Below are 16,697 nucleotides of genomic sequence, written 5' to 3'. Positions count from 1 at the left end.
AAATACACTTAACATATTTTTTTTTATATATTTTTTTTTATTATTTCCTTTTATGATTTTTTAAAAATTATTATGAATACAAAAGTGAAACACCGTACAAGGTTTTTTTTTTGTAAGAATTTATTTAAGTATAGTTATAGTAATACATATTTAACACATAAGAAGTATTTTTCTTCTATAGCAAGTATAGAAAAATTAAAAACAAAAATTTTAAATTATTATTCTAAAGAAAGTGAAAACTTTATTCAAAAGAGAAAACAACATGAAAAGGAGATAAAAGAGTATTTTAAAGAACTACCTAATGATGTTACTCTTGAAGACATCTTTATTTGCTCAGATGAAAAAAAAATATTAAATGAAGAAATAGGAAACATAAAAAAGTATGTAGAAGATAAAAATAGAAAAAATTTAAAAAACATAAATGATCATATAAAAAGCATAAATGAAAAAACAGAATTAATGAAGGTATTATCTATGTGCGGAGTTCGTATATTTCCTAAAATTTTATTTTTTTTTATTTTTGATATTATATCTAATCTAAAGGAGCATTTAGAAATAAATAAAAATCATATTATCAAATATGAAGCAATAACAGAGAAAGAAAATTATTTTAGAATAAATCAATATTACTACAACAAAAAAAAAATAAATATTGAATTTTTTTTATTATATAGAGCGTTATCAAATGCTCTGTATAGTGTATGTGAAAGTTTCATAGATAATAATGAAATGCATTTGGCTATAAGAGATGAAATATATGAAAATTATAGTAATATAAATGATATTATAATAAAATCTCCATCATTTTTAAATATTAGTATATTATTTTATTATATAAATATTTGGTTGTTTGCCGATCAAAGTAGAAAAATGAAAATTATATGCCTTGAAAACTTGAATAAATATATAAATTCAATTTCTGATGATGAAATAAATATTAGTAAAAATGATTTATTCTATTTATTTCTGACGATTCGTCTTTTTTTTTTTACTTTTTCTTACAATGACATGTTAAATAATTTAAATAATTATAGTAAACATTTTATTTCGTCAGTTATATTTTTTCCTCACAATTCCGAGATAAAATCAAGTATAGAAAACGAAAATTACGAATACATAATCAATTATTTAAATAAAAATGAAAAAAATGTAGAAATTAGAAAAATACAAATTCTTCCCTTTAACTTCTCTCTATGTTCACTAAAAAATAAAATTATTTATATTTTTGAGAGATTTGATGATTATTATGAAAACGATAAAGATGTTATGCGTTCTTATAACTACTGGAAGTAATACTTATATAATAATTTCTTTTTAATTATATTTTGTTATTTTAATTTATTTTATATTTCTTATTTTCATACATATAATATTTATATAAACTTTTTTTGCATTTGTTAAATTTTTATTATTTTCTCTCTGTATATTTTTAGATATTTTATTGCGAAAAAAGAAGAATATAAATTATTAGCAATATGTAATAAACATGAATACAGTGAATTATTTGTAAAAAATAAAAGAGATGATATCTTAACAAAATATGTGAATAAAGATTATCTATATAATTTTGAAGAAAAAATTAAGAAGAATATATAAAGATGTTAGAATAATTATTAAATTGCAATTTTATTAATAGATACAAGTAAGGTTTTTTTAAAAATCCTATATGATATATATATGCAGTAAGTCTATTTTATATTTACATTTAAAAAATTAATAATATTTTATATCCTTTATTAAATATATATAAATCATAATTGTATTATTTATATACTATTATAATATAAATTAATATCTTTTTTTTTTTTTTTTTAAACTTTTTATATATTAAATTACCTACAAAACAAAAAAAAAAAAAAAAATTAAAAACCAGTTGTACATAGATATATACACATGAAGAAATAAAAAATAAAAATTTTTTTTTTTTGTCAATAAATATTTTTTGATTTAAAAAAATTATTTCAAACTTTTCTTTGAATACATCAAATAAAATGTTAATATACCATCTATTTAAATTTAAAATAATTTATTAAAAGTTTTTAGTTTAAATTATTTTTTTTTTTGTAAATCTTTATATGAAAATATATTTTTATAAGAAGTCATAAGATTAATCTATTTTTATTTCTAATATAATTAAAAAAAGGGAAAAAAATTAATATATATAGAAGAGTTAAATATAAATAGAACAAAATTCATAAAGACAATAAAAAAAAAAAAAAAAATTTATTAATAAAAAAATCTATGATAATATGTAAGATTATATTAATGATCAATTACACATAAATAAAAATAATAAAAAAATCAAGAAAAATAAAAAAGTATAAAATAAAAAATTAAGTAAATCATTATTTATTTACGTAAAAAATGTATATAATAAAAAAAGACTTTTAGTAAAAAAAATTTTATTTCTTGTGTAATAATTGTGCTAAAGAAAACATTGAAATGAAAAATTAAAAATAAGAATATTATTTTTATAATTATTCTACTTTTATTATAATGATATTTCATTATATTTTATTACTTATTATATATATTATCATAGTTGATACAATTTTAACTTTTTTAATATCTTATTAATGTATAAAAAAAAGAATGAAAATTTAGCAAAAAAAAAAATGATATAAGTTTATGTGCATGTTTAATTTTGTTAAAATTTTTAAAAGTTTTTAAATTTTTAACATATTCATAATAAATGTTAATTGTTTATATATTTACTCTTTTTTAATTTTTAAAATTAAGTTATTCGTTCAATTACATTTTCAATACTAATTTTTTTTTTTTTTGGTGAAGCAAAGTAATAAACTATTTGATTTATTTTTATAATTATTTTTAATTATTATAATTTATTTTTAATTAAAAGATCATATATGAATTAATTTTAATATTTTATTTTAATTTTTTTTAATTATTATTTCTTAATAATGAATTACAATAATAATTATTTGGATTATAATATTCACGATAGAAGAAAAGTAAATAATGCTAATCAAAAAGAAAATGGCCAATGGGAAAATATTAGTTATATTAAAAATAATCAGATAAATGCAGTAAATAAAACGAACATAAATATGTCTAATGAAAACTACATGAAAGGCTATATTAATAATAACAATAATATTTATACAAATGTAAAAAATAATAATATGAATTTAGGTAATTATAATTTAAAATCAGAAAATAATTTTGTTAATTTTAATAGCTTTGATCATAAGGATAAAAATAGTATTAACACACCATCTCATTATGTGAGCTCACATCCAATTTTGGGAAATAAAAGAAAAAAAGAAATTTATAATAATTTTTCTAATAATTTAAATCCTAATATTGAAATGAACAATGAAAAATTTAATTATATAAATAATACAAATAATGTAATTAATGATAATAATTTAGTGATGAATGGAAGAAATATAATCAATGATAATTATAAACATCAATTAAATGATAATAATTTTGGATTTAATAAAAGTACATATAATAAATTAGATAGAATAAATGAAAAACATTATACCAATGTAATATTAAATAATGAATTAAGGGAAAATACTTTTGAAGAAAATAATATGCAATTTGCGAATAATTTAAATCAAAAAAGTGATTTGAATAAGTTATATAATTTTTCACAGCCTTTTAAAAATGATGATATGACAAATAGTAGCTATTTTAATAAAAGTAGTAATAAAGAAGGAGAACATAAAGGAATAGTGCACAACATTTTTGAAACCTTAACAAATAATGTAGAAAACAAAAATGAAATAAATAATTTAGTAAAACAGAAAGTTGCTAATATGGTTATAAATGAAATAGAAAAAAAAATTGAAATAAATGATTCTAGTTTTTTATGTAATAAATTATCATTATTACGTCAGTATTTTGATGTAACACATGCTTATGTAGTTAATAAAATATTATTTATACTTATTCCATATATATATATACGCAAAGCTATATGTGAATCAAGAACATATTATGTATATGCTCACTTAAAAAAAAAAATGGAGTTAACTCAAAAAGATAAGCATTTTAACTCAGCATTTGCTTTAAATGAATATAATAATGAATTAAAACTAAAAAATCAAGATCAAAAGAATAAAGAAAAAGAAAATGAATTAAATTCCGAAAATAAAAAATTTTTTTTTAATAAGAAAATGAATAATGTGAATTTAGTTAGGAATAATTCTAATGATATTAATTATGTAGATTATAGTAATATTGGGATATTTAAAGCAGATTTATATATTCCTTTAATGTCAATAATCACATATATCTTATTGTATACCCTAACTTTAACAGCTAAAAAAAATAACTTTATATTTAAACCTGATAATTTATTTAATATTTCTTCATACGTATTTGTATTAATATTATTGGAGACAACTATAATAAAATTTCTCTTTCTTTTAGTATGCCGTGATATCAACTTATCCTTTTTACACATATTATCCTTTATTTCTTATAAATTTGTTATTATGTGTGCTTTAATTATCACAAAAATATTTTTTTATTTTACTTATTTTATGTATACATCTATTGTTGGTATAGACAATGAAAGTACCAACACAATACAATCAAACAAAACATTATTACCTAATAATTCTCATAATGTATTTAAAAATTTAAATAATAATTTTACTTTTAATTTTAGCTTATATAATATTATTTTACTCTTGAACAATAGTGCGACATATAGATTTACTCAATTTTATTTTTATATAACGGTAAGTATACAAATGATACAAATTTTTAAATCTATTCATTTATATATTCATGATAATTCTAATTTATTGAATAATTATAATATTAAGAGAATAAATATTTTAATTCTTATTTTCTCATTTTCTCAAATTTTTTTTTGTTGGATACTTACACCTTCTTTTACTTAATGCAACATCAGAAAATGATCAACCATTTTATAACCGTATATATATAATTATATAAAATAAATTGACTGGATAAACAAAAAGAGAGAAAAAAAAAATAAAAAATAAGAATTAAAGATAAAAAAAAAGAAAGAAGAAAAAAAGGATTAAATTCTTTTATTGTGTAATTTATGACTTTAAAATTTTTTTGAAGAATATTTGCTAAGAAAGAAAAATATTATTAAAAATATTTTTTAGAAAATATATTTTTATTGATATTTCCTTCTTTATTTTTTTTATGTACAATTTTTACTTGTTTCTTATAATTTTATTTCTTTATTTTTTTTTTTTTAATTTTCATAATTTTTTATATCGTATATGTATCTGTTATGAATGTATATAAACTAAATGCATTAATAATAGACTAATTCTAATATATTTTAACAATTTAAAATATTTAAAAAAAAAAAAAAGTTAAAACATAGGAATAATTCTTTATACCTAATTTAATTATTTAGCTCAAAAAAAAAAAAAAAAAAAAAGATAGTATAATTCATTTTTTTGAAGCTAAATTTTAAAAAAGAGCTTTTTATTTTATATGAAAATTTCAAAGAATTTTTTTTTTTTTTGCAAGAAATAATGAGCTTTTAAAATTATGCTCATGAATCTTTAAATAGTTTTTGTTCTTTTCCTTTTTTTTTTTTTTATATGAAGAATAATACAAGGAAATTTTACTTTAAATTATAAAATATTATAAAGTATCATATTCTCATAATAATACATGTATTTTTATTTTTTAAGATACATATAAAAATAAGTATGTATTTATATAATAAGATCATATATTTTTTTTTCCCCCCATCTGAATATGCTTTATATTTTTAATTAGAGAATTATATTCCCAATTAGAAGACGTAATTTATGAATATTTCATTGTTTAAAAATGATATATACATTTTATGTTTTATTATAATTTTAGAATACACAATATATCACCTTTATAAAATAATAAATTATTGTTTAAAGTTTTTTATTTAATATTATTATGTTAAAATACTAATGAGATTCTATATTGTTGTACAAAATACTTTTCTATTTTTTTTTTTTTTTTATTTTGTAAAATTTGTATATATATATATATACATAATAAATTGTGAATTTAATTATTATATTATTTGTATTTTTTTTTATTATTCTTATTTAATTTTTAATATTTTTTTAATGAATTATATTGAATGTTTTTATTCATAATATACTTTGTTTAGGTAATTAAACATATTTTTCTAAAATTTTTTTTTTATACTATTATATTTTTATTTATGTTATCATATGGCATTTTATCCCATTTCAACTTAATTTGTTTTTCCCTTTTTTTTTTGCACCAAATAAAAAAAAAAAAAAAAAAAAAAAAATAGACATCTATATTAAGGGAAAAAAATAAATGATTGAAGAAGAATAATTATTTTTTTTTTTTTATAGAATTAAAGAAGCATAATAAAAATTTCTTAAAATGAAAATTTTCAAATTATTTTTATTTTTATTGATTTTATTTTTTATAAATTTATTTTTTGTAAAATCAAGCTTTAAAAATGATGAAAATTTCAACATACCCTTAAATGTCTTATTTAATAAAGGAAAGCATATTAGAAAAAGATTATGTAATGAATGCTTTTATAAAAATGAAGTAAATTTAATATTTAATAGTTGTAAAGCACTTGAAAATGTTAAATATAACAAAATAAATGGAAGAAAAATAATGTATTTTATTAAAGAATCACCAAGAATTATTAGAAGGTATGTTTCTATCAAATCAAAGTCAAATATATATGAAATACTTTCTATGAAATTTTTAAAAATATTTCTTTTAAATAAAGCTACATTATTATTAAAGGAATTAAGTTCATTAAAATATACATATTTAAGATACAAGTACACAAAAAGTATACTAGGTTATTTTCAGACAATTCTTTTAAGATTTCTTGGTAAAATGATTAAAAAAAAAAAAAAAAAATTAAACGAAAAAAGTCCAATATATGCATATAAATAAATACAAAAAAAGAAAGAAGTATTATTTTATCTATTTAATATTAAAGAATTTTTTTTATATATCTTGTTTTTTAATTTTTTTTTTTTTTTTTTTTTTTTTTACAGTTGTTTATGCTATTCAGTTATGTTCTTCTTTTCTATTATTTCATTACTTTAATATGATTTCTCAAAAAATTCAAGCATATATTCTTTTTATAAGTGGGTCAAAAATTAGCTCTAGAATTATTGGATTTCTTGAAATAAATTTAATTAATTATTATATAAACATTTTTAGCGAAATTATTCAAATTCTCATAATTAGAATATTGTTTAATCAAAATGAAGTATGCTTAATTAAGACAATATTATATAATAGCGAAGATTATTTAGTATATACAAATTTAACAAATAAATATGCTATATTATATCAATGTGCAAAAAAATTTATTGCTACTAGAATTAATAAACTAAGTTTATTTACTTTCAATTATTTGCGTTATTTTGTCTTAACAAATTTGTTCTTTAAATTCTTCGACGGAACGTATGAATAGAAAAAAAAAAAAAATAAAAATAATAGAAAATGATAAGAAAAAAAAAGTAAAAAATAAATGAATAAATTATAATACACTATATATATATATTTTTTGTTTTTTTAGATATAATAAATTTTCTCCAAGTGATGTAAAAATGCCAGGTGTATATTCTGATACAAAAAAAAGTCTTGAAAAAGATATGAAATATGCGACAAAAAAAGAAATTGATATTTTAAGGGATTTTTGTAAAAAAATGGGATGCCACACATGTGGAGTAACTTGTTATGAAAAATTTATTGGAGATCATCAACCCCCAATACAAGTTATTAAAGACATGATAGAATATTATAAAAAAAGAAAAATCAGATTATATTTTCTTAAATTATTTAAATTATATGATACAAAACAACGTCTATATCCTCAATGTATAAAATGTTCCCAAATACAATCTGCTTCAGTAAGATGTAAAAAATTAAGATTAATACCTCATTATAATACTATTAGAATATTTCATTTTTCTACTATTTTTCATTTGTTCCTTAAAATGGTTTTATTAACAAACTGGAGAAAAATCGTTTTTTGGGATGGAGAAAATGTGTAGGCATTATAATCTAAAGAGAGAGAAAAATATATATATATATTCTTTCTTAGAATTAGTATATTATATATAATTGTATGAATTTAAAAAAAAAAAAGAAAAAAAGCTTTAGATGGATGCTTTATTAAATATAGAATCTATATATGATTTAATTTTTAAAAAAACAAATTTCATTATCTTTTTAATAAAATATAATGTACCCTATATATATCTAAACTTTTTCAAGTATATTTTTCTTTTATTTAAAATTATATTTTTAATTAGTTCTACTTAAGTAATTGCTATATTAATTTTTTTTTTTCATATTTTTTATTTTGGTATTTCTAATTTTTTAAGTATATTTATATTAACTATATATTAACTTATTTAATATACATTATCTCCATTTACTATATATATTTTATTTTTCATTATATATATTATACTTTTTAACTATTTCAATTGACTTAAATTGTTACATAAATATATGTGTTTTTTTATTTTATTATTATTTTTTTTTTTATTAAATTTGTTAATTATTTGCCTTTTTGTTAATTTGACGTTTATATAATATATTTTTTTTAAGAGTTTATAAATGTTTCATTTACATATTTATAATTTTTGCCATGTTTTTATATTATTATTATAAATATACATGTATTATTTTTTTTTTTTTTTTTATATTTGCTTTTAAATGCATTTATAAGCATATCTTTTTTCTTTCACATATTATTTGAATTATTGGCTGTTTTTACGAAAATAAAAAAAAAATTCTTTTAAGAAAAAAATTTTTCGTTGAGAAAGATGAATTTTTTTTTTTTTAGCTTAAGCTTTTCTTTTTAAAATGTGGACGAAAATATACCTTTTTATGATTTTATTTTTAATTATAATATTATTTATATAAAGTTTTCAAAATATACATATTAATATATATATATATATATAAATACTGAAAAATATTTCGTCGTAATAATTTCTTATTATTTAATACAAATTTTTTTTTCTCCCCTTTATATCTAAAGAAAAATAAAGAAAATATTTTAATATAAATATGCAAATTAAATGACTTTTAGACTAATTTAAAAAAAAGAAGAAAGTAAAAAAATGTATTCATGCATTTTTTTTTTTTAAATATTATTGAAAAAATGTTTTGAGTTTTTATTTTTAGAGATTTTTTTTTTTTTTTCTTTAAAATACGGTTAAGTAATAATAAAAAATGAATTAAAGAATCAATTTTTAATATTGAAGTATATATGATTATATTATATAATATATATACAAGTATGTTTATTTATATGTGTATATAACTGCGTACTAATAATTTATTAATTTTTTTTAAACTACTTTTAAATAAATAAAAATCTACTATTTATTTAAAAAATAAGGAAAATGTTATTTCAGAATAATTTGGTAAGAAAAAAAGTAAATTATACAAAAAAGTTATTTCATTTAAGTGTTTGTTCTTACAATGATAACGTTAATCCCAGTATGGCTTCTTATATAGAAAGTGCATATAAGATATGGAGAAAAGACAAGTAAGAATATGTTCTAAATTATATTAATTTATTTGCTTTTTTTTTGTTTTTTTATACTTATATTTATTTAGTCTTTTTTTTTTTTTTTTTTTTTTTTTTAATTTATACATATATGTATATTATTTATTCTTATGAAAATATAAATTTTTATTTTCTTTTTCTTATATTTTTAGAAATTCGTTGCACAAATCATGGGATTCTTATTTTTCGATGGTTTCAAAAGATGCAGGAAATGAATTGTCAAATACAGTGGGAATAGTAGATGTAATAGGTGAAAGAAGTAATGACAATGTAATGAATAAACTGTTAAAAAATAATCCTCTTAGTATTACTTATGTAAATCAAGAAATGCTAGAAAAAGGTAAAACACATAATATATATGATTTAGCACGAATTGTTCAACTCATTAGATGGTATCAGAAAAAAGGGCATTTATATGCTAATATTAATCCTTTGCCATTACCGAAAAATCCTCCTTATACTAGTATTTCATATAATCCTGATAAAAGAAAAATATCTTATGAGGATTTTGGATTTACAAAAGATGATTTAGATAAAGAATTTTCTTTTGATTTGCCTTCAATTACTGGTTTTTTAAGTGATAATAAAAAATGTACTTTAAGAACTTTAATAAAAAGATTAGAAGAAACATATTGCGGTACCATTGGATTTGAATATTTGCATATAACAGATGAAAACGTAGTAAATTATATTGTAAAAAGAATTGAAAAAGATACTAAATTTGAATATGATACAAATATGAAAAAAAGAATATTAGAATATACAGCAAGAGCATTTTTATTTGAAAATTACATGGCAGCGAAATTTGCAACAACGAAAAGATTTGGTATAGATGGATGTGAATCTTTAATAACAGGAATGAAAGCATTAGTAAAACGAGCTTCTATGTTAAATGTAGATAGTGTATTAATGGGTATGTCTCATAGAGGAAGATTAAACGTTTTAATTAATGTTTTACATAAACCATTAGAACAAATGATGTCAGAATTCAGAGGTAAAACTGGTTTTAGTGATAATATATGGGGGAATACAGGTGATGTAAAATATCATTTGGGTGTAGAAATTGATCATTTTGATAAAGACTCTAATCGATATATCCATATGGGAGTTGTAGACAATTCTTCTCATTTAGAATCAGTTGATCCTATTTTAATGGGACAAGCAAGAGCTCAACAATATTACTGCAATGATAAAGAAAAGAAAAAAGTGTTGCCAATTACTATTCATGGAGATGCTTCAATAGCAGGGCAAGGTATTGCTTATGAAACCATGCAGATGTCAAAATTGCCAAGTTATAGTGTTGGAGGCACTATACATATTGTTGTTAATAATCAAATTGGTTTTACTACTTATCCAGTTGATGGAAGATCAGGTAAGTATTGTACTGATATCGCAAAATGTATAGAAGCCCCGATTATACATGTTAACGCTGATGATCCTGAAGCGGTTACATATGTATTTGAATTAGCTTTAGATATAAGAAATAAATTTAATATTGATACAATTATTGATATTATTGGGTATAGAAAATTTGGGCATAACGAATTGGATATGCCTAAGTTTACAAATCCATTGTTATACGATATGATTGCAAGACATAAATCTGTGTTAGATATTTATAGTCAAAAATTAATAGATGAAAAAGTGATAACTGCAAAGGAGTTTGAAGAAAGTAAAAGAAATATTTTTAATTTTTATGAAAGAGTATACGAACAATCAAAATCTTTTGTTCCAACACCAAAAGAAAAATATTTACCACAATGGGAACACATGGTAACACCTCAAAAATTCTCACCATCTAGAAAAACAGGAGTTGAAAAAAATGTTTTGATTAATCTTGGAAAACAAATCTTTACTTTACGTGAAAATTTTCATGCACATCCCACTATAACCAAATTATTTAAAAGTCGTATTAGCAGTTTAGAAACTGGTAAGAACATTGATTTTGGTACAGCAGAACTTTTAGCGTATGCAACTTTGCTTTCAGATGGTTTTCATGCTCGTCTTTCTGGTCAAGATTCTCAAAGAGGAACTTTTTCTCATAGACATGCTGTATTACATGATCAAGTTACATATGAATCTTATAATATATTTGAATCATTGAAGACACCTCATACTTTTGAAGTAAATAACTCCTTACTTTCAGAATACGCTAGTTTAGGTTATGAAATAGGTTATAGTTATGAGCATCCAGATGCTTTAGTTATATGGGAAGCACAATTTGGAGATTTTGCAAATGGAGCACAAGTTATGATTGATAATTATATCGCATCAGGAGAAACAAAATGGAATAAACAATCAGGAATTGTTATGTTGTTACCTCATGGTTATGATGGGCAAGGGCCTGAACATTCTTCTGCACGAATTGAACGATTTTTGCAATTGTGTGATGATAGAGAAGATATAGCTACATATCATATTGAAAAAGATCAAAAAATTATTCAACAACATAATATGCAAGTAATTAACTGTACTAAACCATCTAATTTGTTTCATGCTATAAGAAGGCAAATGCATAGATCTTTTAGAAAACCATTAATTGCTATTACTCCAAAAAGGATGTTAAAAATGAGAATGACATTTGATGTTATAGAAAATTTTTTGACATCAACTGAATTTTTACCGTATTTACCGGAAGAATTTGGTCATAAGTTAAAAGAAAAAGAGCATATTAAAAGAATTATTTTATGCTCAGGGCAAGTTTATTATGATTTATTAAATTATAGAGAAACAAATAGAATCCAAGATGTTGCCATTGCAAGAATAGAACAATTATCTCCATTTCCATTCAAAAGTTTTATGAAAGATTTACAAACATATCCTAATTTGAGAGATGTTATATGGGCTCAAGAAGAACATATGAATATGGGTCCCTGGTTTTATGTATCACGTCGTATTGAAGCAGCAATCAAGCAATTAAAAAAAGATAATCCGAATTGGAACATTGAAAGATCAGAAGTTAATTATTCAGGTAGAGATGTATACGCTGCACAATCAGCTGGTGATCTTAATTTACATTTATATCAATTAGATGAATTTTTAGTTGATGCTTTTGATTTAAAAAAAGAATATAATATGCATGCGCAGAAGTATACTAATTCATTATGATTCATACGCTATTATATAATATTAACTAAATCATAAAATTTTAGAATACATATATAAAATTTTGATTTATTCCATACAATGAATACCTTAAATATATATATATATATATTTATTAATCTTATTATTTTTAATAATAGTTTTTTTTTTTTTTTTTTTTTTATATCATATTACATGAAAAAATTTTTTCCTATTAAATTATGCGAATCTTTTTTTTTTGTTTATTATAGTTTGAATACATACATATATATATACTTATATATTTTATATATTATATTTATATTTGACATATTATCTTTTTTATACTTTATATATATTATCTTTTTATATTATATATAATTACCTTTATGTTTTATATATTACTTATATATGATATAAATTAAATATATATTATAAAATTATATTTTTTAATTATTTCATATATTATATATTTGTTTTACACTATTAATTTTGATAAACTTTTCATTTGAATTATTTTATAAGTGTTACAGCTATGAAAATAATTTTATATTATTTTAATTTATTTTTCTTTTATATTATTGAAAAATTATAAATAGAATTTTCTTCTTTAAAAATTATTATATATTATGATAAATTTTATATTATTCATATTTTAAAAAAAAACTTGAGATAATAAGTTGATTTTTCCATGATAATAATCATACAATAACATAAAAATGGAAACACTTTATTATTACAGAAAAGCTGAATTAAAACATTTCTTTTTTTAAATAAATAAAACAAATAAAAGGTAAAATCTTAAAATTCTACCAAAACAAGAGTTCCTTATAGATTAATTCATATATGATATAAAATAATAAATAAATAATATGTGTGTATATATATATTATAAAAAATTTTAAAATAATATAAATATAAATGATTTTTAATAATAGAAAGAAAAAAAAATATATATATACGTATATAAATAAAATCCATTTTATTCAGTTAAAGTGCTAATTTTACAAAAAAAAAAAAAAGAAAATAAAGAAAATCATAAATTTTCATATTTAAATAATAGTCATTGATACTTTAATAATTGAATATCTTTGATAATATATATAATTAAAATATAAAAAAATATATATACAAAATTTATTTTAAAAAAATTATGTTAAATTATCAAATGGGTCTGTTTCAGAAATTATATTATTTTTTAAACAGTATTTATACATAAATTTAGAATAAAAGTCTTGAGATATCCCTTTGCCGTGTGTATATTCTCTTCTTGGTGAATTTTGAAGAGTACAACATAAATATATAAGTTTAAAGGTCTGAGAAAATGTTTTTATTTTATCATTAAATATTGCTTTTAATTTTTCTTCATATGTGCTATATCCCCATTCACAAAAGTATAACTTTATTTTTTTATTAATTCTACTATCATTATTAAGTGCATTTAGATCATCATATTTATGATCTATCACGTGAATAGAATTATCATCATAATATTTTTCTATAATATAATTAACTAAATCACATTTTTTTTTAAGCATATTCATATAATGTATATTTTTATTATAATAATAATCTTTTTTTTTTGTTTTTTTAAAATATTTTAAATAATTTATATCCAAATTATATGAATCATGTATATAGTCATCTTTTTTTTCTTCTGAATTTTTAGTAAAATATTTATTTTTTAAATAATTTTTCAAGTTAAAAAGGATATTATTTTCATCATTTTCTTCTTCCTCTGAATTGTTTGTATCATTACCAAAAATACGTAATAAATGCTCATTTTCTTTTTCTAAAATATTTAATCCAAACAATTGTAAAGTGTACTTTATAAAATTGGTATTTTCTATAGTAGATATTATATATATTGGTTTTTTAAAAACGTTTATGTTATTATTAATTATATCAATACAACAAAAATTAAATGTTTCATGATTTTTTCTCTCTTCTTCATTTAAATTAACACACACATATCTATATTTCATCAAATTCTCATAAGACTCTTTATCATTTTTAATCAATAGATTACGAATATTGTTAAATTCATCTTTGACATAATTCATATTTATCTTATATTTCTCATATAATTTTAAGTATGTATTATTCAAATAAAAATCTTCAAAATCTATTCGAAAACTTGGAAATATATTTGGAAAATTTTCTATATTTTTATATTTATAAATTACATATGGATTAAATGTTCCCTCAGTTAGTTCTTCTGTTATATCATATATTTTTATGTTATCACTGTTATCACTATTGTTAAAACTTCCACCTTTATATGTATCTTCATTAATTGTTCTATTATAATCGTTTGATTTATTATTTTCAATAGAATATTTTTTATTAAATTTTCTTCTCTCAATTTTTTTTAATTTTTTTTCCAGAACATTCTTTTCACAACAAATATTCATCATTTCATTAATATCATAATTATATTTTATACATATATCATTTATTTGATCATATATGTACTTTATTGCTATAACAATATCTTCGTTATTTCTTAAATATTTATATATATATAATAATCTGGTGTAAATGAATTTAGGTATTAGCTTAAGCAAAATAAATGTATCTACAGTATTATTATTATTATTTGTATTATTATTACTATCACTATCACTACTACTACCATTATTATTAAATAAATAGTTTTTTTCTTTTATAAAATCGTATAATGGTAAATTAATAATTCTTTTATTATTGAAAAGAAATTCCTGATTAAAAATTTTTATAAATGTTAAAAACGCTACGACAATTTTTTCTTGCTTATTCAAATTTATAACTCCATCAAAATTAAAAATAAATATATCATCAGGATAATAATTTAGAATATAAGGCAGATCATAATTTGTATTTTTATATATTAAAGAATTTTCTAAATGACTTTTATCATTTTTTTGATGCAATTTAATTGTATCATTCTTTTTCTCTATTGATATATTTGCTAAATTTTGATTAAAAGCGGGAATTTTTTTTACATCTTTTATTTCTATATCTTTGAGTAAGTTATAAAAGCTTAAACCTTTATCATAAGCAGATGATTCATTTTCATCTCTAAAAATATTTACATTTAAACTTTTATTAATTTTTATTTCTTCTCTTTCAAATTCATTAATTTGAAAATTCTCATTTTCTAATTTATCTTCTTTTTTTTCATTATTATTAAGAGTATAATATTTTCTTTTCCATTTATTTTGGCAGAATTTTTTTTGATTGCATAAAAATAAAATCGTATTTCTAATACTTTTTGATAATAATATGTCAAAAAATAGAGCAAATAAAAAGAAAAAAAGACGGGATAAAAAATTCATTTTTATAATTTAAAAGCATTTCTTTTTTATATATTGTACACATACATCATTGCCATTATTATTAGAATTATATTTACTACTATATCTATTATTAGATATATTATTGTTACTTGTTTTTATTAATGTTATTATTATCATTGATTTTTTTTTCTTTTATTTTATTAATATAAAAATTATCTTTTTAAATTATAAAATATATTTATTACATAAAAAATAAAGTATTAAATTTTATAGTGACCACTAAAAAAAAAGAATATATATATATATATATCAAGAAATATTAAAAGTAAGCATTTTTTTGTTTTGAATAAAAATTGTAATATTAACAAGATAAATTCAATGAATTACTAAAATAAATAATATATTTTAAAATTGTATATTTTATAAAAATTTGATTAAATTTCAAAAAATATACCTTTTACTTTTAAAAATAAAAAAAAGGTATATAATCTATAATAATGTTATTTAAATTGGAAAAAAAAAATAAATAAGAAATGTTCATATTTATATTATAAAATAAATAAATTATAAAAAGATAAACAAAAATTTTTATAATAAAAATGTGATGAAGCAACATAATAATTACAAAACTAAAAAATGTATGCCAAAAAAAACGGCAAACAAGAAAAATGTAAAAAAAAAAAAAAAATTAAAACATAATTTTTAAGATATATAAGTATAATTATAATGTTTCAAAAAAAAAAAAAAAAAAATAATAAAATAAATAGAAAAATTACTTATTTTTAATAATTTCCTTTTTATTATTT

At 18.4% G+C, this 16,697-nt stretch overlaps 5 protein-coding genes across 5 annotated transcripts; 4 read left to right on the top strand and 1 right to left on the bottom strand.

Moving 5' to 3' along the window:
• Window positions 1–72: 72 nt before the first annotated feature.
• PRELSG_0503600 (conserved Plasmodium protein, unknown function) lies at window positions 73–1,596 on the top strand (the record flags this gene model as incomplete). The annotated part of the gene is made up of 2 exons (XM_028675283.1): window positions 73–1,289; window positions 1,434–1,596. The coding sequence occupies 2 exons, from the start codon at window positions 73–75 to the stop codon at window positions 1,594–1,596; spliced, it is 1,380 nt and encodes a 459-aa protein (XP_028531887.1).
• Window positions 1,597–2,921: 1,325 nt separating this feature from the next.
• Window positions 2,922–4,883, top strand: PRELSG_0503500 (C-13 antigen, putative; the record flags this gene model as incomplete). The annotated part of the gene is made up of 1 exon (XM_028675282.1): window positions 2,922–4,883. The coding sequence occupies one exon, from the start codon at window positions 2,922–2,924 to the stop codon at window positions 4,881–4,883; it is 1,962 nt and encodes a 653-aa protein (XP_028531886.1).
• Window positions 4,884–6,369: 1,486 nt separating this feature from the next.
• On the top strand, window positions 6,370–8,018 carry PRELSG_0503400 (conserved Plasmodium membrane protein, unknown function; the record flags this gene model as incomplete). Its single annotated transcript, XM_028675281.1, has 3 exons — window positions 6,370–6,841; window positions 7,011–7,425; window positions 7,541–8,018. 3 exons carry the CDS (start codon window positions 6,370–6,372, stop codon window positions 8,016–8,018), a joined length of 1,365 nt encoding a protein of 454 aa, XP_028531885.1.
• Window positions 8,019–9,383: 1,365 nt separating this feature from the next.
• Window positions 9,384–12,658, top strand: PRELSG_0503300 (2-oxoglutarate dehydrogenase E1 component; the record flags this gene model as incomplete). The annotated part of the gene is made up of 2 exons (XM_028675280.1): window positions 9,384–9,529; window positions 9,703–12,658. 2 exons carry the CDS (start codon window positions 9,384–9,386, stop codon window positions 12,656–12,658), a joined length of 3,102 nt encoding a protein of 1,033 aa, XP_028531884.1.
• A 1,106-nt stretch (window positions 12,659–13,764) lies between these two features.
• PRELSG_0503200 (conserved Plasmodium protein, unknown function) lies at window positions 13,765–15,930 on the bottom strand (the record flags this gene model as incomplete). The annotated part of the gene is made up of 1 exon (XM_028675278.1): window positions 13,765–15,930. One exon carries the CDS (start codon window positions 15,928–15,930, stop codon window positions 13,765–13,767), a length of 2,166 nt encoding a protein of 721 aa, XP_028531883.1.
• Between the last annotated feature and the right edge of the window lie 767 nt (window positions 15,931–16,697).

The sequence above is a fragment of the Plasmodium relictum genome (assembly GCF_900005765.1).
Source record: "Plasmodium relictum strain SGS1 genome assembly, chromosome: 5".
NCBI lineage: Eukaryota > Apicomplexa > Aconoidasida > Haemosporida > Plasmodiidae > Plasmodium > Plasmodium relictum.
This window is presented reverse-complemented; position numbering and strand designations above follow the sequence as displayed.